At 57.1% G+C, this 26,531-nt stretch overlaps 1 protein-coding gene across 1 annotated transcript; it reads left to right on the top strand.

Annotated features, from left to right (window-relative positions):
- The first annotated feature begins 200 nt into the window (after positions 1–200).
- Positions 201–26,100, top strand: RUSC1 (RUN and SH3 domain containing 1). The gene is given in 14 exon segments (XM_065420321.1): positions 201–759; positions 762–817; positions 819–995; positions 997–1,419; positions 1,421–1,601; positions 1,604–1,786; positions 9,219–9,317; positions 20,885–20,961; positions 21,267–21,441; positions 21,757–21,862; positions 22,704–22,750; positions 23,262–24,363; positions 25,003–25,131; positions 25,932–26,100. Coding segments are annotated over 14 exon segments (3,483 nt in total).
- The last annotated feature ends 431 nt before the right edge of the window (positions 26,101–26,531 follow it).

The following is a 26,531-nucleotide window of genomic DNA, read 5'->3' as shown; positions in this document are numbered from 1 at the left end:
GAGCTGCCCAGATCAGCCCCTTAATTCTCTCCCCATAAATTGGTCCCTCTGGTGCGTGCCCATTTGGCTGATAACCTGCCTGCTCCAGCGACTGACAAGCTATTTTGCTGTTTGCAGGGAGTTGGAGTTGGGTGTTCGGAGCGACGTGCCTGTGGGGGCCTGTGACAAAGCTGAGGAATCCAGGCTCTGCAGCCAGCACCATGCTGTCCCCAAAGAAAGGTCTGCTGTGCAACCTCAACCACATCCACCTGCAGCACATCTCCCTGGGGCTGCACCTCTCCCGTCGACCCGAGCTCCAGGAGGGCCCTGTCACGATGGCTCCGGGAGACCAGACAGGCTGCAGCGACTGCCAGGAGAACTGTGGTGCCCTGGAGGAAGTCGACGCCAACTCCAACAACACCTCCATGCAGTGCCGGTGCTGCAAGTCCCATCCGCAGCAGACCCCAACGCTGGATCTCCGGAACCAGCCTCTCCTGGAGGATTTCCCTTCCCTGCACATTGAGGAGGAGGTGGCTTCCCCTTCAGACCCGGCTTCCTCCTCTGTCAGCAGCTGCTCCGATTTCAGTTTGGATGACACGCCAGTCTCTGTTTACTGCAAGGCATTCCCCGGTGAAGAGGCCCTATCTCCGGACAATCAGCCAAACATCGTCCCCCTGGAGGATGCCCATGATGCTCCCTCAGTGACTGACAAGGGGCAACCGTCTGATGGGAGAGATGCTAATCTCAACCTCCAGGTACAAGAGCGACCAGACCCTGGGGCCCGGAGACCCCAGACAGCCTGTGCAGCAGCAGTTTGCTTGACTCCCCATCTGATGACCGCTGACTCTCCCAGCGGGGATGGGCAGGAGACCATGGCAGAACCGCTCCCCACCAGTGTCTGTGCTGAGTTGGACTCCAACTGCAATACCTTGCCTGCCCTAAGCATCCAGCCGTCTGGTCTGCCTGCGCTAGCACCAGGAAAGCGGGGCCCCAGTCTGAACAGTGCAGTGAGGGCTCCCCCCCCCAGTGCCCCCGAGGGCTAAGAGGGGGCTGCAGGTGCTGAACAGGAGCGGAGTTGAGAGGCCTGTCCCAACAGAGGTGCCCGCTGGAGACCAGTGCAGAGATGCCGCTCGGAAGACCGTCACCTCATTCCATGAGTTGGCTCAGAAGCGGAAGAGGAACACAGCTGGGCCACCCACCGCACAGGCCAGGAAGGACCGAAGCGACTGGCTAATTGTATTCTCCCCCGACAAGGAGCTGCCGCCCCACAACGAGCTCACCTGCTGCAGCACCCTGTGCCCGGAGCCGCCTGGGCACCAGCTGCAGCGCGACGAGCAGGCAATGCCCCCCAGCTGCAGCCAGAGGGAGGTGACCACGTTCAAGGAGCTCCGGTACCGCAATGCCATCAACAAGCAGAAGGGCCAGCTGGCCTGGGAGCCGGGGGGAGAGAGCAGCATACCAGGAGCAGCCTGAGCCCCAGCAAGCAGCAATGGGCAGAGACGTCTCCAGTGGCAGCAGGCTCCAGGGTCCCGACTGGGCGCTGGCTCCGCAGCTGGATGGGCACCTCCTGGCACTTACGGAAAGCCACCAGCCGAGGAGGCAGTCTCGGCCTGGGCTGCAGCCATCACAGAGGGGCTGCCGGGTGACACAGAGGAAGGGGGGCGACCCCTGGAGGGCTACGTCCTAAGGAGAAAGATGCCTGGGTCTGGCTGTGATAAGGAGGCACTGGGCTGGAGGCTCGGGGGACCGGAGGGGGATCCCTGGGTGTCAGGGAAGGCCCAAAGAGGACACAGAGCCTGCAAGGAGGGTAAGAGCGCCAGCTGCTATCAAGGCACTTCCCCCTCCTCAGCTATAGGGGTTCTCCAGGACTGGACTGGGGCTGGGGGCATTTCCCCATGTATGGAGGCCTGTGTTCCCTGGGGACAGAGCTGCAGAGTCCCATGGGGTTAATACAGGGTTTCCTCCTCCTGATCCTGGCACACCCCCATCTCCATCACTAACCCCACCTCTCTCTCCACTTGCCATTCTTCTTGCTGCTCTTCTTGCCCCATTCCTGGTGGGCTGCAGGGCTGGGGGATGTGGAACTGGCTTTGGCTTGGGGTGAGCTGCAGGGTCCTGGAAGAGGCAGACTGCGTTAGGTGTGCCTGAAATGGGTTTGTAGGGCTGGGCTGAGGCAGTGGGGTGGGGTCTGGGGTAGGTTTGGGGGACAGGTAGGCAGAGTGAAGTGGTGGTGAATGCATGTTGCATCTGTGCACTGAGCTGACCAGTTCTTTGCTATGCCATGCGGATGATTTCTGTGCAGCTCAGCTGCTTTGCAGAAGACCCAGCCCCCCTGCTGGGAGGAGGAATCACACCCTTGCCTTCCTTGTCCTAGCAGCTCCTCGCATACATTCCCCCCCCCCCCCCCCGCTGCACTCTCCTTCCTCCATGGGTGTGCTGCAGCTCACCACGCCGGTGCAAACTCGAGCATAAGGGGCTTGGAGCCTGTTTGACTGCAGGAGGAGAGGGACGCACTGAGCCAGGCGGCAGGAGAACCCAAGGCCATGGGTTAAACAGCTGATCCAGCTGCGGCTCCCTGTGTGTTGACTTGGGGAGTCAGCCTGTCCAGGTCCCCTCAGATGAAGTGTGACGCAGGCAGGAGTCCTGCCCCAGCCTAAGGGCTCTATGATACCCTGAGCCCTGTGGGATCCCCGAGCAGCTTCTGCCCAGGGAGCATCGGAGATGTCGCCTCGTTGGGCCGAGGCTTTACTGGGGTCGCACGCTGCTCTGGGCTGAGATGAAATGGGCTTTCAGTGGGGTGGGTGTTGCCATCTGGGGGGCTGAAGGGGAATTTTTAGGGTCAGGCGCTGAGGAATGGCTCAGGATGGGGGACAGAGCACTGCAGGGAATGCTGATACCAGAGCTGGGCCCCCCATTAAACCCTGCTTCCAGCCAAGGTCCCCGAGAGCCCTTGGATTGGCAGGCTCCTAGGGCTGTTCTCAGTGTCCGGGAATAGCTTCTTTCTCCCCCTGCTCCCTACCTGCGGTGGGTGGTTCCTGGTGCTCCGTTGGCTCCTGTGGGTTGGCAGGAGGAGCCCTTGGTTCAGTGGCTGCTGCAGGAGCTCCTGGCTCCAGAGACCCTGAGCAAACCAAGCATCTTTAGGGAGGGCAGTGGACGTTGCTGGCCCATCGGGCTGCAGCGTTGTGCCTGAGTGACCATGTCTTGGCACTGGAGGAAGCTCTCTGTTGGTGGGGACAGCCACAGCCTTGACTCCCTGCTCCCTGAGAAGGGTGCCCCAGGACTCTGGATCTGGGGGAGACCAGGACTGAATTTCCCTTTCTCTGAAGGCTGCCTCCATACTTCCAACATGCTCCAGCCGCTTGGCCCTTAGCACCTCCCTCCCTCTGTCCTGTTCTCTTGGGGGAAACCTCCCAGGGGCTGGGGCTGCGCTCCCACGGACCCTTTCCAGATGTGGAGACGGGGCACTGTGGGTTGGGGCCTGCGCAGTGACAGAGGGCACAGGCGTGTCCATGTGTCATCGTGGTTGTGAAGTTGCTGTGTGTGTGCTGTGACTCCTCTGAGCTAACTGTCTCTCCATCTCTCTCTCCTCACCCTGCCGCCCTATTGCTGCTGCCCCTGGGAATGGCTCACGCTGATTTATTCGGGGGTGTCCATTTTCTGTTCCATGCTTCCTGGTTTGTTTTGATTTCCACCCCCTTGTTCTCCATGCCCACATATCTGCCTCTCTCCACTTCCCCCGCTATGTTCTCCATGCCCCCGTATGCCTCCCGCTGTGTTCTCCACACTCCCCTTTCCCCCCCGCTATGTTCTCCACACTCCCCTTTCCCCCCCGATGTGTTCTCCATGCCCCCGTATTCCCCCCCGCTATGTTCTCCACACTCCCCTTTGCCCCCCGATGTGTTCTCCATGCCCCCCGTATTCCTCCCCGCTGTGTTCTCCATGCCCCCGTATTCCCCCCCGCTATGTTCTCCACACTCCCCTTTGCCCCCCGATGTGTTCTCCATGCCCCCGTATTCCCCCCCGCTGTGTTCTCCATGCCCCCGTATTTCCCCCCCCGCTGTGTTCTCCATGCCCCCGTATGCCTCCCCGCTGTGTTCTCCATGCCCCCGTATTCTCCCCCGCGGTGTTCTCCACACTCCCCTTTCCCCCCCGATGTGTTCTCCATGCCCCCGTATTCCTCCCCGCTGTGTTCTCCATGCCCCCGTATTCCCCCCCGCTATGTTCTCCACACTCCCCTTTCCCCCCGATGTGTTCTCCATGCCCCCGTATTCCCCCCCCGCTGTGTTCTCCATGCCCCCGTATTCCCCCCCGCTATGTTCTCCACACTCCCCTTTCCCCCCCGATGTGTTCTCCATGCCCCCGTATTCCCCCCCGCTGTGTTCTCCATGCCCCCGTATTCCCCCCCCGTGTTCTCCATGCCCCCGTATTTCCCCCCCCTCTATGTTCTCCGTGCCCCTGTATTCCCCCCCCGCTGTGTTCTCCATGCCCCCGTATTCCCCCCCCGCTGTGTTCTCCATGCCCCCATATTCCCCCCTCACTGTGTTCTCCATGCCCCCGTATTCCCCCCCGCTGTGTTCTCCATACTCCCCTTCCCCCTTCCCCCTGCTGTGTTCTCCATGCCCCCGTATTCCTCCCCGCTGTGTTCTCCATGCCCCCCTGGTTTTGGTTGCATTTCTTTGCAATGTTCCCGCCTGCAGTTGGCTCTCCCCTCTCTCGCTGCCCCAGGCCTCAGATGCTGCCGTTCCAGCCTCTGCTCTTCCATTTCTCGGCCGACGGGAAGCCTCTCTACTACAGCTCGGAGCCAGTGGCACCTCCCCTGCCCTTGATCCCCTCCCTTAACTCCAGCTTGGAGAGCATTGAGCTGAAGTCTCCTGCCCTCTTCACCCCGTCCTTCCGCCCCACGTTGAAGACCTTGTCCTGTGATGAAGTCTGCCTCCTGGCCAGCAATAAGGGGAGAGTCTTGGGCACCCTCTCCCCAGAGGAACTGCTCCCCATCCGCCTGTCCCCCATAGGGGCCTACTCCCCCCCGCACCGGGGAGTGCTGCCTTTCCTGGACAGCCCAGACCTGTCTGTGCTCTTCTCCCCGCTCTTCCCGCGAAGCAGAACCTTCCCAACTATGGCCTTCCCCTCCCCCCAGGTCCCAGAGCTGCCACTCGGCGTGGAGGTGTCCAGAGCCCGCTGCCCCAGGGGAGAGGCATGTGCACACAGTCAGGCTGGAGCACGCTCTGGGGCAGTGTCTCCTGAGAGAAAGCAGAGCAGAGGGGCCAAGAATCCAAGACCTCCCAAGCAACGTAAGCCGCCCGTTTCCTTTCCTAGCTTGCAGTCTGAGCACCTGCTCTTCCTCTCTGCGCTGGGACGAGGCACCCAGGAAGCAGCTGTGCATGGTGATGGGGAAGTGGTGCCAGGGAGATGGGCAGAGCATAGTAGATGGGGGCAGTGTATGGGGGCCAGCTTCCTGGGGATCCGCACACAGGGTTGTGTTCAGAAGGATTCTGGGGGCTGTGTAGTGATGTAGGCAGGGCTGCTCCTGTGTGCCAGGAGCCAAGCACCCAGGGGAAGGCTGCAACAAAGGAAGGATGGCCTATGGTTTGGGGCGGGCACTAGCCTGGGACGCTGGAGACCCAGGTTTAATTTCCCTGTCACCTCGCCTGTCTGGGCCTTCGTTCCCATCTGGACAGCGAGGATAACACTGCACTGCCCTGTTACACAGGGGCATATGATACCACAGCAGTGCGGGGCCGAGAAGTACCACAGGCAGGCCAACTTGTGCTGCACCAGGGGGCCATCTTGCAGTTTCGTTCCAAGGGCTGGGGATGTTTTTGGGGCTCCCTGGCCTTCTCAGCTCCGCTCCTTTGTGCCCCAAGCTGTTTATCCGAGAGTCAAACTCACCTGACAAGCTCTGGGGTACCTAGCTAGCAAAGAGCAACTTGGTCAGGTTGTCGCCCCCAGAATGCGCCTACGTGTGGAGCAGGGGAGCTCTCCTCGGGCACTGTGCTGCTAACGCCCCACTCCCCATCCTGGCTGACTTGTGTGGTCGCCACGGGGCTCAGACACGCCGCACATTTCTTGTGTTACAAGCTCAGAAAGCCTGCGTGTGTGTGAGTTGAGGTGTGTGTGCATGACGGGCTGGGGGCACATGGCCCCCACTCCCTAGCTAACACTGGGGTTTCTCAGTGACTAACCAAGGGGGACTTGGAGCAGCAGGAAGGAGGCTTAGGCTGGGGGATCCTGCTAGACTCTGTGCCAAGGGACCCTGCGCACCTGCCTTTTGGGGTCTGGAAAGGGTGCTGTGCTCGCTCACTCTCCCCTCCATCTCTCTGTCCGTCTGTCTGGCCTTCTGCCCCATTCCCTCTCTCCCGCTGTCCTTTGCCCTGTCACTCTCCCAGACCTGCCTGGCGGAGCCCAGGGCCATGTGCCCCATGGCTGTGCCCCCCCCAGCCCCCAGCACTGGGGCAGGTGCCCCGTGGCTGTGCCCCTCTGAACCCCCAGCACTGGGGCAGGTGCCCCGTGGCTGTGCCCCCCCAACCCCTAGCACTGGGGCAGGTGCCCTGTGGCTGTGCCCCTCTGAACCCCCAACACTGGGGCAGGGGCAGGTGCCCCGTGGCTGTGCCCCCCCAACCCCCAGCACTGGGGCAGGTGCCCCGTGGCTGTGCCCCCCCGAACCCCCAGCACTGGGGCAGGTGCCCCGTGGCTGTGCCCCCCCAACCCCCAGCACTGGGGCAGGTGCCCTGTGGCTGTGCCCCCCCCAACCCCCAGCACTGGGCCCTGCTGTCTCCCCATTGGAGAGCCACAGTCAGCTGGGCGTTGGCATCCCGCCCCCATAGTGGCCTCCTGCAGCTGCTGTCACACTGTCCCTGCCCAGGCTGGTGGGTGCCTGTAGGTGAGTCCCATACCCGGCCGGGAGCCTCTCCCCTTTGCTGTCCCCTTCCCTGGCCCCTGCCTTCCAGCCTCCTCCGCCCAGAGCCGCTGCTGAGGCTGGGCAGTCACTTCCTGGTGCATGGGGCCTGGCAGGCGGGGAGCTGCTGCTGTGCCCAGGTGCCTGCCAGCTCAGCACCCCAAACCCCCAGCCCCGGGGCAGGTTCCCTCCAGCTGTGCCCCCTCCGAGCCCCCAGCCCCGGGGCAGGTTCCCTCCAGCTGTGCCCCCTCCGAGCCCCCAGCCCCGGGGCAGGTTCCCTCCAGCTGTGCCCTCCTCCGAGCCCCCAGCCCCGGGGCAGGTTCCCTCCAGCTGTGCCCCCTCCGAGCCCCCAGCCCCGGGGCAGGTTCCCTCCAGCTGTGCCCCCTCCGAGCCCCCAGCCCCGGGGCAGGTTCCCTCCAGCTGTGCCCCCCTCCGAGCCCCCAGCCCCGGGGCAGGTTCCCTCCAGCTGTGCCCTCCTCCGAGCCCCCAGCCCCGGGGCAGGTTCCCTCCAGCTGTGCCCTCCTCCGAGCCCCCAGCCCCGGGGCAGGTTCCCTCCAGCTGTGCCCCCTCTGAGCCCCCAGCCCCGGGGCAGGTTCCCTCCAGCTGTGCCCCCCTCCGAGCCCCCAGCCCCGGGGCAGGTTCCCTCCAGCTGTGCCCCCCTCCGAGCCCCCAGCCCCGGGGCAGGTTCCCTCCAGCTGTGCCCCCCTCCGAGGCCCCAGCCCCGGGGCAGGTTCCCTCCAGCTGTGCCCTCCTCCGAGCCCCCAGCCCCGGGGCAGGTTCCCTCCAGCTGTGCCCCCCTCCGAGCCCCCAGCCCCGGGGCAGGTTCCCTCCAGCTGTGCCCCCCTCCGAGCCCCAGCCCCGGGGCAGGTTCCCTCCAGCTGTGCCCTCCTCCGAGCCCCCAGCCCCGGGGCAGGTTCCCTCCAGCTGTGCCCCCCTCCGAGCCCCCAGCCCCGGGGCAGGTTCCCTCCAGCTGTGCCCCCCTCCGAGCCCCCAGCCCCGGGGCAGGTTCCCTCCAGCTGTGCCCTCCTCCGAGCCCCCAGCCCCGGGGCAGGTTCCCTCCAGCTGTGCCCCCCTCCGAGCCCCCAGCCCTGGGGCAGGGCCGGGTGCCCCATGACTGTGACCCCCAAGCTTCCTGCGCTGGGGCAGAGATGGATACCCACTCTGGGTCACCACAACACTAGAGCAGGGGTGCGGGCTCAGTGGGGAGCAGAGGGAGAGTTCTTTGCCATCCCAGACCCTGCCTCCTCCTAGGTCTCCCTCTGGTCTCTCTTGCCTGGGTTTGTGGAATGCCCTTGCAGGGAGCAGTGACCTGCTGGAAGAGCAGTGAACGCTCCAGCCCCTGCCCCTCTGGGAGCTGGGCTTGAACTCCCAACTCCTCTCACACAGGGACAGCTGCTTACCAGGGGTCTGTATATGAGTGACTCACTTACAGGGCCTGTTACAGGCTCCCAGGGCAGGGATGTATACCTGGGCAGCTGTCCTGGTCTCCTCACTCCCAGGAGAAAGTGTTCCTAGCTTGGAGGGAGGCTATGGCCATAGAGGAAGAAATTCGGCAAGCCCCATGTCCACAGCAGCTCAGGGAGTCTGGCTGGAAAGGGCCAGTGCTAGGGGCCATGCCGGGGCCAGCGTCAGGGGCTGTGCCAGGGCCAGAGCTAGGGGCTGTGACGGGGGCTGTGCCAGAGTCTGCGCCAGGGGCCGTGCCAGAGCTGGGGCCGGAACCAGGGGACATGCCGGGGCCAGGGCCCAGCGCCAGGGGCCGTGCTGTGGCCAGTGCTCGGGGCCAACGCTTGGGCCAGGGACTGAGCTGGGACAAGTTCCCTTTGCTGGAGATGTTTCCAGCTTTGTCCACCCTGGGAAATCTCTTCTGAGCAGCTTCCCCTCATCTCCAGCTGCCGAGCCCTTTGCTCTGGCCTGGGGATTGGGGTCTGAACCCTGCATGTCCCCATTCGGGGCTGGCTCCCTGAGCCACTGGCTGGTAACCTGGAACATACTGTGCAAACTTTTCCATTGCTCTCCCTCCCCCGTCCCAGCCCTGACACTGACCTGGCCTCATTTCCGTACACTCTAGCTAAGGACACCCAGGACTCCATGAGAAGCGGGAGGTGAGACTGGGGTGAATGAGGGACCGTCCCCCTTCCCAGGGATGGATGCAGCCCCGTTGGCAGGAATGTGCTGCACTGGCTGGCTCATAGAAAGGCTTATGAGGAAGGACCCTGCCAGCCCACAGTGACCGTGGCCGTGGTGCTGTCTGCTCCCGGACAGGGTGTGCTGTGCCCGGCGGATGTGGGGCCTGTGTCACACAGCCCCTGCCAACTGACTGACCAGGTTCTCTTTCTCTCTCTAGTCAGACACTCTCAGTCCTTTGCCGGTGTCCCAGGGGCAGGCCAGCACTGGATGGCAAATGCAGACAGAGCCTATGACCATCTGAGAGAGCAAAAGAAAGGTAACCCTTGCCCACCCCGAAATCTGTGCAGGGGGCCCCCTTCCATGCTCTTGGAATCCAGATGGGTGGGAAAGTCCCGTTCTTGAGGGGGTCTGGTTTAATTTCTGAAGCAGCTTTGCAAAGGCACAAGCAGGCCCAACCTCTTGGGACATCAGAGCCCAGGAGACTGCCTCAGACCTGGAGTTTTTCACTGTCTATGCCAGCTGGGACCTCTGGCCACGGAACTCCCCTCCTACCACAGGGTGATACTTTTGTTATAGACGCATCGATTTTAAGGCCGGTAGGAGCTATTCACTTAAGAAAGAAATTGGTAAAGTCCAGGTGGGGAACAGTCAAATGAAACAGAATCCTATTGAAATCTAACACATGAAGGCAAGGAACTGAATATTGACAAAATGTACAAGTGCTTACATACAAATACTAGAACTAGCAGAAGTTGCTAGATCGCAGGCCCTGGTTCTCATGGGAGACTTTAATCACCCTGATATCTGCTGGGAGAGCAATACAGCGGTGCACAGACAATCCAGGAAGTTTTTGGAAAGTGTAGGGGACAATTTCCTGGTGCAAGTGCTGGAGGAACCAACTAGGGACAGAGCTTTTCTTGACCTGCTGCTCACAAACAGGGAAGAATTAGTAGGGGAAGCAAAAGTGGATGGGAACCTGGGAGGCAGTGACCATGAGATGGTCGAGTTCAGGATCCTGACACAAGGAAGAAAGGAGAGCAGCAGAATACGGACCCTGGACTTCAGAAAAGCAGACTTTGACTCCCTCAGGGAACAGATGGGCAGGATCCCCTGGGAGAATAACATGAAGGGCAAAGGGGTCCAGGAGAGCTGGCTGTATTTTAAAGAATCCTTATTGCGGTTGCAGGAACAAACCATCCCGATGTGTAGAAAGAATAGTAAATATGGCAGGCGACCAGCTTGGCTAAACAGTAAAATCCTTGCTGATCTTAAACGCAAAAAAGAAGCTTACAAGAAGTGGAAGATTGGACAAATGACCAGGGAGGAGTACAAAAATATTGCTCAGGCATGCAGGAGTGAAATCAGGAAGGCCAAATCACACTTGGAGTTGCAGCTAGCAAGAGATGTTAAGAGTAACAAGAAGGGTTTCTTCAGGTATGTTAGCAACAAGAAGAAAGTCAAGGAAAGTGTGGGCCCCTTACTGAATGAGGGAGGCATTGGACCGAGGATGTGGAAAAAGCTAATGTACTCAATGATTTTTTTGCCTCTGTCTTCACAAACAAGGTCAGCTCCCAGACCGCTGCACTGGGCAGCACAATATGGGGAGAAGGTGACCAGCCCTCTGTGGAGAAAGAAGTGGTTTGGGACTATTTAGAAAAACTGGACGTGCACAAGTCCATGGGGCTGGATGCGCTGCATCCGAGGGTGCTAAAGGAGTTGGCGGATGAGATTGCAGAGCCATTAGCCATTATTTTTGAAAACTCATGGCGATCGGGGGAGGTCCCGGATGACTGGAAAAAGGCTAATGTAGTGCCCATCTTTAAAAAAGGGAAGAAGGAGGATCCAGGGAACTACAGGCCAGTCAGCCTCACCTCAGTCCCTGGAAAAATCATGGAGCAGGTCCTCAAGGAATCAATTATGAAACACTTAGAGGAGAGGAAAGTGATCAGGAACAGTCAGCATGGATTCACCAAGGGGAAGTCGTGCCTGACTAACCTAATTGCCTTCTATGATGAGATAACTGGCTTTGTGGATGAGGGGAAAGCAGTGGATGTGTTATTCCTTGACTTTAGCAAAGCTTTTGATACGGTCTCCCACAGTATTCTTGCCAGCAAGTTAAAGAAGTATGGGCTGGATGAATGGACTGTAAGGTGGATAGAAAGCTGGCTAGATCGTCGGGCTCAACGGGTAGTGATCAATGGCTCCATGTCTAGTTGGCAGCCAGTTTCAAGCGGAGTGCCCCAAGGGTCGGTCCTGGGGCCGGTTTTGTTTAATATCTTTATTAATGATCTGGAGGATGGAGTGGACTGCACTCTCAGCAAGTTTGCCGATGACACTAAACTAGGAGGCGTGGTAGATACACTAGAGGGTAGGGATCGGATACAGAGGGACCTAGACAAATTAGAGGATTGGGCCAAAAGAAACCTGATGAGGTTCAACAAGGACAAGTGCAGAGTCCTGCACTTAGGACGGAAGAATCCCATGCACAGCTACAGACTAGGGACCGAATGGCTAGGTAGCAGTTCTGCAGAAAAGGACCTAGGGGTCACAGTGAACGAGAAGCTGGATATGAGTCAACAGTGTGCTCTTGTTGCCAAGAAGGCTAACGGCATTTTGGGCTGTATAAGTAGGAGCATTGCCAGCAGATCGAGGGACGTGATCGTTCCCCTTTATTCGACATTGGTGAGGCCTCATCTGGAGTACTGTGTCCAGTTTTGGGCCCCACACTACAAGAAGGATGTGGAAAAATTGGAAAGAGTCCAGCGGAGGGCAACAAAAATGATTAGGGGTCTGGAGCGCATGACTTATGAGGAGAGGCTGAGGGAACTGGGATTGTTTAGTCTCCAGAAGAGAAGAATGAGGGGGGATTTGATAGCAGCCTTCAACTACCTGAAGGGGGGTTCCAAAGAGGATGGAACTCGGCTGTTCTCAATGGTGGCAGATGACAGAACAAGGAGCAATGGTCTCAAGTTGCAGTGGGGGAGGTCTAGGTTGGATATTAGGAAACACTATTTCACTAGGAGGGTGGTGAAGCACTGGAATGCGTTACCTAGGGAGGTGGTGGAGTCTTCTTCCTTGGAGGTTTTTAAGGCCCGGCTTGACAAAGCCCTGGCTGGGATGATTTAGTTGGGAATTGGTCCTGCTTTGAGCAGGGGGTTGGGCTAGATGACCTCCTGAGGTCCCTTCCAACCCTGATATTGTATGATTCTATGATTCTATGAAGTCTAAATACTAAGGTGAGTGAACCAGAGTACCTGGCATTACAGGATGATGTCAATATAACAGGCATCGTGGAAACCTGGTGGAATGAGGATAATCTATGGGACATGGAAATATAGGGTATAAAATATGTAGGAATGACCGAGTAAGTCACACTGCTGGGGGAGTGGCACTATATGTTAAAGAAAGCATAAATCTTACATGAAATAAACTGTACTATGGAATCTCTTTGGTTAGAAATTCCATGTTTGACTAAAGAGAGTATAGCGGTAGGACCATACTACTGACCACCTGACCAGTTCTTGTGAAAAGCTAAGAGAAGTTAGAGAAGCCACAAAAGCAGAAAGTGCAATAACACTGGGTGACTTCAACTATCCTCATATTGATTGGGTAAGTGTTACCTCATGGCATGATGCAGAGAGAACGTTTCTAGACACCATAAATGACTGTTTCTTGGAGCAGCTAGTCCTGGAAGCCACAAGGGCAGAGCCAATTCTTGATTTAGTCCTAAGTAGACCACAGGATCTGGTCCAAGAGGTAACTATAAATGAAGCACTCGGTAATAGTGACCATAATGTAATTAAATTCCACATCCTTGTAGGGGAGATAATACCAAAGAACACCCCGCACAGTAACATTTAACTTTACAAAGGGGAACTACACAAGAATGAGGATATGCTTGTTAGACTGAAATTTAAAAGGAGCTGTCACAAGTGGTAAATGCCTGCAAGCATCCTGGTGACTAGTTAAAAGACAGTAAGAGGACCTAAAGAATGCCACCCTGAGTAAACAGCAGAGTAATGAAGGCTGTTGAAGGCAAAAAAGCATCCTTTAAAATTTAGAAGTCAAATCCTATGGAGGCTAATAGGGTGATGTATAAACTCTTACAGGTTAGTGTAACAGTATCAGAAGGCAGGCCAAGAAAAATTTGAGAAGCTACTTGCTAAAGATTCAGAAAATAACAGTAAGAGTTTTGTAAAGTACCTCAGAAGCATAAAGCTTGCCAAACAGGCAACAGGCCAGTAGATGACCAAGGTGTTAAAGCTCGTCTCTCACCAAAATATTTTGGTCCAATATAAGATATTACTTCACCCACCTTGTCCCTCTAAGGCGTTAAAAGAGCACTCAAGGAAGAAACAGCCATTGCAGAGAGGCAATATGAGTTCTTTGCATTGGTCTTCACATACGAATGGCCATACTGGGTCAGACCAATGGTCCATCTAGCTTAGCATCCTGTTGTCCGACAATGACCAATGACAGATGCTTCAGAGGGAATGAACAGAACAGGGCAATTATTGAGTGATCCATCCCCTGTTGTCCAGTCCCAGCTTCGGGCAGCCAGAAGTTTAAGGACACCCAGAGCATGGGGTTGTGCCCCTGACCATCTTGGCTAATAGCCATTGATGGATCTATCCTCAAGGAACTGATCTAATTAATTTTGAACCCAGTTATACTTTTGGCCTTCACAATGTCCCCTGGTAATGAGTTCCACAGGTTGACTGTGTGTTGTGTGAAGTACTTCCTTTTGTGTGTGTTTTAAACCTGCTGCCTATTAATTTCATTGGGTGACCCTGGTTCTTGTGTTATACAAAAGGGTAAATAACACTTATTTATTCACTTTCCCCACACCTTTCATGATTTCATAGACCTCTATCATATCCCACCTTAGTCGTCTCTTTTCTAATCTGAACTGTCCCAGGCTTTTAAATCTCTCCTCATACGGAAGCTGTTCCATACCCCTAATCATTTTGGTTGCCCTTCTCTGCACCTTTTCCAATTCTAATATATCTTTTTTGAGATGGGGGAACCAGAACTGCAGGCACTATTCGAAGTGTGGGTGTACCATGGATTTATATAGTGCCATTAGGACATTTTCTGTCTTATCATCTATCCCTTTCCTAATCATTCTGGGCCTGCTCCAGGCACCAGTGAAGGAAGCAGGTGCCTGGGGCGGCCAATAGAAAGGGGCAGCACTCCCTACGTTATTGGGGCGGCACGTTCGGGTCTCCAGTGGTGGAAAATATATATATATAGAGAGAGAGAGACCTATCTCATAGAGCTGGAAGGGACACTGAAAGGTCATTGAGTCCAGCCCCCTGCCTTCACTAGTAGGACCAACTACTGATTTTTTGCCCCAGATTCCTAAGTGGCCCCCCTCAAGGATTGAACTCACAACCCTGGGTTTAGCAGGTCAATGCTCAAACCACTGAGCTATCTCTCCCCCCTCAACTAAGGTTGAATTCAAGCTACTAATCAATGTTGAGAGCAGAGTTGCTGGATCTTTATTGCTATTTTAACCCAATTTAGCTCAGTTGGGTTATGTAAGAACAGAACGAAAAAAACGTGTTGACTCTTCCACAAGCTATTGTATTTATCTTTGTGTCTGATAATTCTGCTCTCTGCTATTGTTTCAATCAATTTGCCTGGTACTGAAGTGCCAGGATTGCCTCTGGAGCCTTTTAAAAAAATCAGCGTTATATTAGCTACCCTCCAGCCACCTGGTACAGAGGCTGATGTAAGTGATAGGTTACATACCACTGTTAGGAGTTCTGCAGTTTCATATTTGAGTTCCTTCAGAATCTTAAGTGAATACCATCTGGTCCTGGTGACTTATTACTGTTTAGTATCAGAGGGGTAGCTGTGTTAGTCTGGATCTGTAAAAAGCGACAAAGAGTCCTGTGGCATCTTATAGACTAACAGACGTATTGGAGCATAAACTTTCGTGGGTGAATACTCATCTGACGAAGTGAGTATTCACCCAATATGCATCTGACGAAGTGAGTATTCACCCACGAAAGCTTATGCTCCAATACATCTGTTAGTCTATAAGGTGCCACAGGACTCTTTGTCACTTATTACTGTTTAGTTTATCAGTTTGTTACAAAACCTCCTCTATTGACACCTCAATCTGGGACAGTTCCTCAGCTTTGTCACCTAAAAAGAATGGCTGAGATGTGGGAATCTTCTTCACATCCTCTGCAGTGACAACCGATGTAGAGAATTAATTTAGCTTCTCTGCAACGGCTCTGTCTTCCTTGAGTGCTCATTTAGTACCTTAATCACCCAGTGGCCAACTGACTGTTCGGCAGGCTTCCTGCTTCTGATGTACTTACAAAAATGTTCACTCTTAGTTTTTGTCTCTTGTGATAGTTTCTCTTCCAATTCTTGTTTGGCTTTCCTAATTATACTTTGACACTTGACTTGCTGGAGTTTATGCTTCTTTCTATTTTCCTCAGTAGGATTTGACTTCCGTTTTTTGAAGGATGCCTTTATGTCTCTAACCGCTTCTTTTACTCTGCTGTTTAGCTATGGTTAGGGTGACCAGACAGCAAGTGTGAAAATCGGGACAGGGGTGGGGGTTAATAGGAGCCTATATAAGAAAAAGACCCAAAAATCAGGACTGTCCCTATAAAATCGGGACATTTGGTCACCCTAGCTATGGTGGCATTTTTTTGGTCCTCTTACTGTGTTTTTTGTTTGTTTGTTTGTTTGTTTGGATATACATTTAGTTTAAGCCTCTATGGTGGTTTTTAAAGTTTCCATGCAGCTTGCAGGCATTTCATCCTTGTGACTATTCCTTTTAATTTCTGTTTAACTAGCTTTCTCATTTTTGTGTAGTTCCCTTCTTTGAAGTTCAATGTTACTGTGGTGATTTTCTTTGGTATTTCCCTCCACTCCCACATCAAGGATGTTAAATTTAATTACATCTTGGTCACCATTACTGAGCAGCTCACCTATGTTCACCTCTTGGACCAGATCTTGTGCTCCATTTAGGATTAAATCAAGAATTGCCTCTCCTCTTGTGGGTTCAAGTATTAGCTGCTTCAAGAAGCAGTCATTAATTGTGTCCAGAAATTTTATCTCTGCATCCTGTCCTGAGGTGACAGGTACCCAGTTAATATGGGGTCAGTTGAAATCCCCCATTATTATCGGGTTTTTGGTTTTTGTAGCCTCTCTAATCTCCCTGAGCATTTCACATTCACTGTCACCATCCTGGTCAGGTGGTAGGTAGTATATTCCTACTGCAATACTCTTATTATTCAAGCAGGTAATTTCTATCCATAGAGATTTGATGGTACAGTTTGGCTCATTTAAGATTCTTATTATATTTGACTCTATGCTTTCTTTCACATATAGTGCCACTCCCACACCATTTAATACCAGGCATGCAAATTCACCCATCTTAGTATTTAGACTTCTTGCATTTATATATAAGCACTTATAATATTTGTCAATATTTAGGTGTCTGCCTTCATGTGATGTAGTTAAATGGGGCTCTTTTTCGTTTGACTTTTTCTCTTTAGTTCCTACCAGTGCTTTATTAATCTCTAGCCTTACTAGGATATAGAGTGTCGCCTTTCATAAATCCTCCCCTAAGCGATGTCTCTGTCCAAACCATGTGCTCCTCTGGACCTGTCAGCTTTCCCCAGCCCTCAGTTTAAAAACTCCTCTACAACCTAAAGGAACTATTAGGAAATGAATAGAAAATAGGACAGAAAATATCATAATGCCACTGTATAAACCCATGGCGTACCCGCACGTTGAACTCCGTGTCCCGTTCTGGTCGCCCCGTCTCAGAAAGGATGTAGTGGGCCTGGTAAAGGTTCAGAGAAGGGCAGAAAGATGATCAAGGCTATGGAACCTTCCATAGTAGGAGAGACTAAAACGACGAGGGCTGTTCAGCTTGGAAAAGAGACGATGAAGGGGGGCTATGATAGCGGTCTGTAAAATCATGAATGCCATTTAAAAAGTGGATCTAGAACTATTCTTTATCCTTTTCCACAACACAAAAAACAGGGGTTACCCAATGAAATTAATAGGCAGCAGGTTTAATACAAAAAAGAGGAAGTACTTTTCACACAATGCACAATTAACCCATGGAACTCATTGCCAGGGGATGTTGTGATGGCCAAAAGTATAACTGGGGTTTAGCAAAGAACTAGATAAGTTCATGGAGGATAGATCCATCAATGGCTATTAGCCAAGATGGCCAGAAATGCAGCCTCATGCTCAGGGCCACCTTAAACCTCTGTCCACTGGAAACCGGGAGGGAAGATGGGTGGATCACTCGAACTGCCCTGTTCAGTATGCTCCCCGTGAAGCTCTGGCTTTGACCACTGTTGGAGACACGATACTGGCCTAGATGCACCACTGTTCTGACCCAGTGTGACAGTTCTTAGGTTCTTATTCTGCTCCTCCAGCCAATCTCCTGCATGACAGGACAGATAATTCCACCTAGCAATTCCTGCATCCAGCCAGTAATGGGGGGTAGCGAGAGCGTGTCTTTGAGAAACCCCCAATTTTGACCAAGGCCTCCAGGTGCATCCCAGGGAACCCTCTGCCCTAGGAGCTGTTGCCCTGTGCAATCACCCTTGCCCTTACAAATTTGCACCTTATTTGCAGTTTCAGTTTTTCTAACTTGGCCTTCCAGCGGCAGGCTCCACTCTCCCTTTGACTGGGAAATTAGAGGTCTGGGGGTTTATGGACTAACATCCCGCCCTCTTGGTACCTTTTCTGGCTGATGCATTCTTGTTTGTGAGATGGAGGTGTGGCTGTGGGGAGCTCCTGGAGGCTAGAGTCTTTGAGGAATCATGCTCCCAGTCTTTTCCAGCAGGTGGTGCTGTTGAGCCTGAAAACTTGGAGCCCCAGGTGGGTAGGTTGGTGGGGGAGGCCCTGGATTCTACAAACACCTTTCATCTTCTGTAGCAAACATTTCCATCCTTGGCTTGTTGCCATGGTAACTGCCAGTTCCCATTGCACCTTTATTCTTAGACTCTGAAGAATTGCTAAAGAGATGACGGTTCCCATGGCAATGCCCTGTGTTCCCCAGCAATTCCGGTGTGTCTACGCCGACCTCAGCAGTCAGCCTGCCCACCAAGGGCGACAGACTTGGGATTGCAGGGCTGGTGCTAGTGCTCTGAAAATAGCTGTGTGGAAGCTGCAGCTCGGGTTGGAGCTGGGGGAGGCACACTGCCAAGGGCTGAGTCGACTTACCCAGAGGCTGAAGCAGCTGGAGCCACCCCGAGGGGCCCAGGTTCTGTGGCTCGATTCTGTCCCAGCCAACAGGGGGCACTGTAGGGAATGGGGAGGGAGTCTCACAGGGGAGAGGGGCCGAGCCCTGTCCCAGCCAGCGGGGGTGCTGCAGAGAACAGTCCGGCGGAGATTGCAGGGGACAGGCGCTATCCCTGCCTTAGCCAGCAGGGGCTGCTGTGGGGAATGGGGGCGGTTCACAGGGGACAGGCGCTATCTCTGCCTTAGCCAGCAGAGGGCGCTGCAGGCAGGGAACAGTTCGGCAGAGATTGCAGGGGACAGGCGCTATCTCTGTCCCAGCCAGCAGGGGGTGCTGTGGGGAATGGGGGAGATTGCAGGGGACAGGCACTATCCCTGCCTTAGCCAACAGGGGGCGGTGCTGCAGGGAACAGTCCAGCGGAGATTGCAGGGGACAGGCGCTATCTCTGCCTTAGCCAGCAGGGGCTGCTGTGGGGAATGGGGGCGGTTCACAGGGGACAGGCGCTATCTCTGCCTTAGCCAGCAGGGGGCGGTGCTGCAGGGAACAGTTCGGCAGAGATTGCAGGAGACAGGCGCTATCTCTGCCTTAGCCAGCAGGGGGCGGTGCTGCAGGGAACAGTTCGGCGGCGATTGCAGGGGACAGGCGCTATCCCTGCCTTAGCCAGCAGGGGGCAGCGCTGCAGGGAACAGTCCGGCGGAGATTGCAGGGGACAGGCGCTATCCCTGTCCCAGCCAGCGGGGGGTGCTGTGGGGAATGGGGGAGGTTCACAGGGACAGTCGCGATCTCTGCCTTAGCCAGCAGAGGGCGCTGCAGGGAACAGTCCGGCAGAGATTGCAGGGGACAGGCGCTATCCCTGCCTTAGCCAGCAGGGGCTGCTGTGGGGAATGGGGGCGGTTCACAAGGGACAGGCGCTATCTCTGCCTTAGCCAACAGGGGGCGGTGCTGCAGGGAACAGTCCGGCGGAGATTGCAGGGGACAGGCGCTATCTCTGCCTTAGCCAGCAGGGGCTGCTGTGGGGAATGGGGGCGGTTCACAGGGGACAGGCGCTATCTCTGCCTTAGCCAGCAGGGGGCGGTGCTGCAGGGAACAGTTCGGCAGAGATTGCAGGAGACAGGCGCTATCTCTGCCTTAGCCAGCAGGGGGCGGTGCTGCAGGGAACAGTTCGGCGGAGATTGCAGGGGACAGGCGCTATCCCTGCCTTAGCCAGCAGGGGGCGGCGCTGCAGGGAACAGTCCGGCGGAGATTGCAGGGGACAGGCGCTATCCCTGTCCCAGCCAGCAGGGGGTGCTGTGGGGAATGGGGGAGGTTCACAGGGGACAGGCGCTATCTCTGCCTTAGCCAGCAGGGGGTGCTGTGGGGAATGGGGGAGGTTCACAGGGGAGGGGGATGTTCCCTGCCTTAGCCAGCAGGGGACGCTGCAGGGAACAGTCCGGCAGAGATTGCAGGGGACAGGCGCTATCCCTGCCTTAGCCAGCAGGGGCTGCTGTGGGGAATGGGGGCGGTTCACAAGGGACAGGCGCTATCTCTGCCTTAGCCAACAGGGGGCGGTGCTGCAGGGAACAGTCCGGCGGAGATTGCAGGGGACAGGCGCTATTCCTGTCCCAGCCAGCGGGGGTGCTGTGGAGAATGGGGGAGGTTCACAGGGGAGAGGGGCCGAGCCCTGTCCCAGCCAGCGGGGGTGCTGCAGAGAACAGTCCGGCGAAGATTGCAGGGGACAGGCGCTATCTCTGCCTTAGCCAGCAGGGGCTGCTGTGGGGAATGGGGGCGGTTCACAGGGGACAGGCGCTATCTCTGCCTTAGCCAGCAGGGGGCGGTGCTGCAGGGAACAGTTCGGCAGAGATTGCAGGGGACAGGTGCTATCCCTGTCCCAGCCAGCAGGGGGTGCTGTGGGGAATGGGGGAGATTGCAGGGGACAGGCACTATCCCTGCCTTAGCCAGCAGGGGGCGGTGCTGCAGGGAACAGTTCTGCAGAGATTGCAAGAGACAGGCGCTATCTCTGCCTTAGCCAGCAGGGGGCGGTGCTGCAGGGAACAGTCCAGCAGAGATTGCAGGGGACAGGCGCTATCTCTGCCTTAGCCAGCAGGGGGTGCTGTGGGGAATGGGGGAGGTTCACAGGGGACAGGCGCGATCTCTGCCTTAGCCAGCAGGGGGTGCTGTGGGGAATGGGGGAGGTTCCCAGGGGAGGGGGATGTTCCCTGCCTTAGCCAGCAGAGGGCGCTGCAGGGAACAGTCCAGCGGAGATTGCAGGGGACAGGCGCTATCTCTGCCTTAGCCAGCAGGGGGCGATGCTGCAGGGAACAGTCCAGCGGAGATTGCAGGGGACAGGCGCTATCTCTGCCTTAGCCAGCAGGGGTTGCTGTGGGGAATGGGGGAGGTTCACAGGGGACAGTCGCGATCTCTGCCTTAGCCAGCAGAGGGCGCTGCAGGGAACAGTTCGGCAGAGATTGCAGGGGACAGGCGCTATCCCTGTCCCAGCCAGCAGGGGCTGCTGCGTGGCAGGGGCCAGTGTATGAAGTGATGCCGTCCAGCCCTAGCTAGTCAGGGCTCCCTTTCCGTGGTCGTGGGCTCAGGTGCAGCTGTTGCGGGGTCGCGTGGTTGGACCTGGTGTGGGGACTCAGCACAGGCCTGACTTGTCCCTTCTTTGTCCGTCCCAGCCCTGCTGGTTGGCATCAGCGCCTCCGTGGAGAAGCTCATTGCTCACTTCAACACGGCAAGGAGCCTGGTGCAGAAGGTAAAGCTCTGGCCTGGGCCGTGGGTCCGGTGGCAGAGGCTCAGCTGCTGCCTTGCCTATTAGCTAGGTCATGTCCCCTCCCTGCTGGCTGGGTGGGTGGGGCTATGTGGGCATCGTGGGCACCCTGTTTCCTGGCCTGCGTCTCATATGCCATGAATGCTGGGAACTGGAAGCAACATGGCGGACTGTCCCAGGCAGAGGGAACCCACCATCCCTGCCCTGCCGGCTCTGGGGGAGGAGGGGGAGGGACACAACACCTGTCTCCCCACCACTCCAAACAATCACCTGCCCCTCTCCTTGCCCAGACGCAGCTGGGCGACAGCCGGCTAAGCCCAGATGTGAGCTACCTGCTGCTCAACACCCTGTGCCCGGCGCTCTATGCCCTGGTGGCAGATGGGTTGAAGCCCTTCCAGAAGGACATCATCACGGGCCAGAGGAGGAGCTCGCCCTGGAGCGTGGTGGAGGCCTCGGTCAAGCTGGGTAGGTTGGGGGGGATGTTGCTGGAGGGGGCTTAGTCTGGCCCCAGGAGACACCATCAGTCCCCCTGGTCGAATAGCGTGATAAAGCCCAGGGCCCCAGGGAGCGCGTGGGAAGGGCCAGCTCCAACGCACCAATCTATTGGGAGATGCAGGTGACTGGGGCTGTGTCCCCAATGCCTCTCATTGGCCTGATGCTGCCATGGCTGTTGGCTGCTCTCTGAGCAGGGCCCCCCACTCCATGCCAGGCTTCCGGGAGGGAGAGGAGCCAAACTCAGGGGAGATGCTGCTGAGTGGCTCTGTGCCGTGTGTTCTACAGGTCCCGGCACTCGGCCCCTGCACTCGCTGTACTGGCAGGTGTCCCAGCTGGCTCCCCTCCGCAGCAGCAGGCAGAGGTTCCACGCCTTCATACTCGGCCTTCTGAAGTAAGTACCAGGCTTGGGCACTGCTTTGCCCCCCCAGGAGAGGCTGAGAGAGACGCTGGGCTCCCTGGGCAGGATGGTCCCTGCCAGGGGAGTGCTGGGCCTGGGAAGGGGGTGGTTCCCGTGTCTCGGAGCCCTTCTCCGTGCCTCAGCCTGCGGCTGCTGGACTTACTGTCACATGGGCGTGCACTCTCTTGTGCTTGCTCTCACCCTCGTGCTCACAGGTGCTCCCGTGTGTGGGTGTGTGCTCTCTCTCTCAGTTTTTGCCATTCTCTCGCTCGCTCACACTCATGGCCATGGCCTCACTCATGTTTACGGTCCTACATTTGTTCTCAGCTGGTCACTGGGACTGTTATTCGGGGTGAGATGGGAAGCCCCAACCCAGGGGAGGGGAGCTGGGGTGCAGGCAGATGGGGGAAGGAGCTGATGCTGGCACCTGCCATATGAGGCACCCAGGTTCAGTCTCAGGCCTGGTTCAGGGCGCCATGGCGCCAGAAGCTTCGCTCTGGTATGCCGCCGGCACAAATGAGCAGAACCTGGGTGGGGGCACCCTGGTGTCTGCTACCTTCGGACGGGGATCCCCCTGTGCCTCCTGCACACTCCAGGAGCTGGAACCTTGGCAAACCTGGTGTTTAGCCAAGTGAACCCAGAGACCCAGCTGGGTGGGTGGAGCGCTAGGATGTCACCACCCCTAGGCAGAAGTCAGCAGATGTGGGCCCTGGACTCCTGGGCCTGCGCCAGCTAGGGCAGCCCCTGAGTCAGGCAGTTTAGTGCTGTTGGCACAGCCCTGTCTGAGGCTGTCATTCTGAACAGTTGTAACTTGGACCTTTTCTGTCTCGTTCAGCATAAAGCAGCTGGAACTGTGGCTCTCCCACCTGCAGAAGAGCTCAGGTAGGGAGCAGTGGGCTCTCTGAGCTCCGGTGCTGTGAGCCCCCCAGGGCAATGCCCATCTGGGGCTCCTTTAATGGGACACAGGAGTCCTTTCCCACCAACGTGCCTCAGCTGAGATAGGGGGAGGATCCCGGGCAGCCTGGTTGCTGAAGTACAGATGGAAGTTTCCCCCATGCACGGGCTGCCAGTGACAGACCCAGAAGAGACAGGCTGGTGTCCCTGGGTGGAGGGATGGGATGCGCGGGGCTCGGTGGGGTGGCTCTGTGAGGTGGAGGGGCTCTGGGGAGTAGTTATGTAGGGGGGGCTCGGTGGGGTGGTTCTGTGAGGTGGGGGGCTCTGGAGAGTGGTTCTGTGGGGGAGCTCTGTGAGATGGGGGCTTGGTAGGATGGGAGGGCTCTGTGGGTGGGTGGGTGGGGGCTCTGTGGGGTGGTTCTGTGGGATGGGAAGGTTCTGTGGGGTGGGGGGGCTCTGGGGGTGGGGGGTGCCATTTCACCCTGCCTGTGTCTCTTAGATGTCATCTCTGTCCTCTACCTGCCCACGGCCTTCTTCTCCCTGAGCCAAGGCCCCTTCCCGCACTTGGTCCGTGAGCTGCTGCTCCTCGTCCAGCCCCTCTCTGTGCTGACCTTTCACCTCGACCTGCTCTTCGAGCACCACCACCTGCCCGTGGATGTGCGGCCCCTTCCCCGCAGGCCGGACTCCCCCCACAGCCACCCCCTTGGCCCTGCCCTGGTGGCTGCTCCCGCACAGGGCCGGGATCCTAGTGACCAGGCCGAGGGGGCCGAAGGCCGAGGTGGTGCTAGCCCAGAGCACCAGCTGACCACCAAAGGCCCCAGGAGGGCAGCCCTGGTGGGCTCGGAGGAAAGCGCTAGATCCCAGTACAGCGCAGCAGCCGCCAAATCGCCCCCCAACCCCCCGGCGGGCGTCTCCCTGAAGCAGACATTCCAGCAGGTGCTGCAGTGGGGGGAGCAGCTCACCCAGACACTTCTGGGACCTGAGGGTCCTGCCGAGCCTGAGAAACACCAGCAGCCTGTCCCGCAGGACACAGGAGAGAGGCGGGGCAGCTGGTGGGAGCAGCTAAGCCAGGCCTCCGGGGTCTACACCACGGCCACGAAGGAAAGGTTTCCCTTCACCCGCTGGACGAAGCTGCGGGTGGCTGCAGGGGACACCAGCTCCAGCCTAGCTGCTCCGCCCCACGGATCCAGCCAGGCTTCTGCGAATGAGTTCGGTGCTCGGGGAGGGGAGGGGGCCAGCGGCAGAGACCTGCAGCTCCTCAAGCCCAGAGCTGGGGAAGGAGGTGCTGAGGCTCCAGGTCCAACGCCCTCCAGCAAGGCAGGAAGCTTGGAGGCTCCTCATGCTGAAGAGCTGCCGCCGCAGGCCAGGACCAAGGGATGCGCAGGCCCCAGGGAGACTGAGCCACCGGAGCCCTCTGCCAGCAAGACACGCCTGCCTCCGTCCGAGGAGCCGGACCCTGATGGGAGCCAGGCGGCCACGCCCAACCTGAACATGGGCGGCTCCCCCATCCGCCCTAACTGGCTGGGCCGACTCTTTGGGGCCACGTGTCCGCCTGCCAGAGGCTTCCCCGCCGACTCTGACACCAGTGCAGCCAAGTCCAGGTCAGTGCCTGGTGGGATGGGGCAGGGTGAGCCGTTGCAGGGCTTCCCCCTTCTTCAGGGCAGTGACATGGCCCATGCCCTGCATCTGTGGCTTGGCTCCTAGACTGTGTCCAGCAAACCAGCCTGCAGCGTGGGGCGTTAGCAGTTTCTCAGTTACAGGCCCTTGGGTGCTATTGCTTCTAATGGCACCAGCCCCCCAGGGGAGGGGCTGCGGGCTGCTCCGGGCAGGGCCCAGTGGAGGAGCAGGTTCTGGGCCGTTTCCCCAGTAGACATTCAGGCCTCTTGCTCAGCCTCTTGCCCAATTCCAAACCCACCCGGGATGTTGCTGCAGGAGAAGAAATGCCCAATACTGTTGTGTCAGTAACACCCCTCCCTCTCCCCCCCGGCGCTTGCACCCAGCATCGCCCATGGGTCCAGGACGGTTTATACAGGACCTGGTGGGGATGTTATGGGGGTTCCAGATTTCGGACACAGTCTTTGAAAATGTGACTCTTTCTTGCAATGTTTTAGTTGGGGGGCCACACTTGGGGACCTGGGGATCTTGCCCCCCCTTTTTTGCCCTTGGTGATCTGTGAGCCTTTCTCTGTCCCATCGAGGTGTTTCTCAGACTGTCTGGTGACTCCCTCTGCTCTCTGGCAGGAGACCTTCCAGCTGGCTGCCCCCCAGTGTGAACGTTCTCGCCCTGGTTCTGAAGGGGGGGCCCTCTGAGAAGGCCTGGCCTCAGGAACAGCAAGAGAAGAAAGTGTCTGACTCGCCCCAGCTGCACAGGTGCCCGGGGGGATTCCAGTGTTTGGGGTTGGGTGGGTTGAAGAATTTGATGGATTTCTGAGTTCCCAAAAGTGCTGGGTTGGTGCCAGGTCCCGTGTTCTTCTTCCACACCATCCTTCAAGTCCGCAGCCCCTGCTAGCCTAGCCCTGGGTTGCCTCCACATTCGCAGCTCTGCTGGTGCCCCTCACTCCCAACCCAGAGCCCCTTGCTAGCCCAGCCCTGGGCTGCCTCCATTTGCGCAGCCCTTGCAATGTCTCTCAATCCCAACCTGCAGCCCCCTTCTAGTCTAGGTCTCTGAATTGCACAGTGGGTTTGTGAGGGGGATTCTTGGCTGAATTTGTCTAATTGACCTTGGGAGCCATCTGGACTAAGGGCCCTGGCGTTTCCTCTCTGGGACGCCTGGTTTCAGCTGAGGCTCGGGTACGACAGGGCATCAGATGTCTCAGGTCACTCCACAATGCCTGGTCATAGGCCAGCACCTGCCACCCCAGTCTTGTTGGCGCTTTGTTCCTGGCTTGTGGACTGCAGGTCACTCACCCTTTGTGTAACCCGGCTTGTGGATTCCCAGCCACGATCCCTGTGTGGAACCCCACCAGGGTCTGGCATAGGGTTGCCAACCTTCCAGGATTGGCATGGAGTCTCCAGGAATTAAAGATTAATCTTTATCATGTGATGAAATCTCCAGGAATACATCCAACCAAAATTGGCAACCCTCAACCGTGCCCCTGACCTACAAACCCCCCCTCATTCCCCCCTCCCCGTGGGTCTAGCCCCTAATTGAGCCCCTGTTTGTTGTGCAGGGCTGTGCGGGCGCTGTGTGACCACACCGGGGCTGGAGACAATCACCTGAGCTTCAGGAGAGGGGACGTCCTGCAGCTCCTAGCCACAGTGGATGAGGACTGGATCCGCTGTTGCCATGGAAACAACACTGGCCTAGTTCCTGTTGGCTACACGTCCCTGATTTTATGAGGAGGAATCCCGCATGAAGCATCTGCCGGCCCCAGGGCAAGAGCCGTGACCCTGTGATTTCCCTAAGCAGCTTTTGGGGGCTAGTTCCAGGCCACGAGTGTGAAGGGTTCCCTGGTGTCAATTCTCTGCTGTGTGGTAACACCAAGACGCAGGCTCTAGCCAAGGGGTGGAGTGCCCGACGGCTCCCTGCCACCCATGCTTCTCTGCAGCAGTACAGTTAACTTAGCTCCCGCTCTGAGCCCTGCCCCTGCATTGCAATGGTCCTGGTGTGTCTTTTGTGTGTTGTCTCAACTGTTGCCTTTCTGTGTCCCTCTGCTCCTGTGCAGTAATCACACTTGAGTATGTGTCAGCCCGGCATGCCCGAGTGCTGCGCCCCCTCCTGCCCCCGGCTGGGTTGTGCAGCACACAGACCCAGGCTGGAGCAGGGCAGT

The sequence above is a fragment of the Emys orbicularis genome, chromosome 20, assembly GCF_028017835.1.
Source record: "Emys orbicularis isolate rEmyOrb1 chromosome 20, rEmyOrb1.hap1, whole genome shotgun sequence".
Lineage (NCBI taxonomy): Eukaryota > Metazoa > Chordata > Testudines > Emydidae > Emys > Emys orbicularis.
Note: the sequence above shows the minus strand (reverse complement) of the source record. Positions and strands in the feature narration are given on the sequence as shown.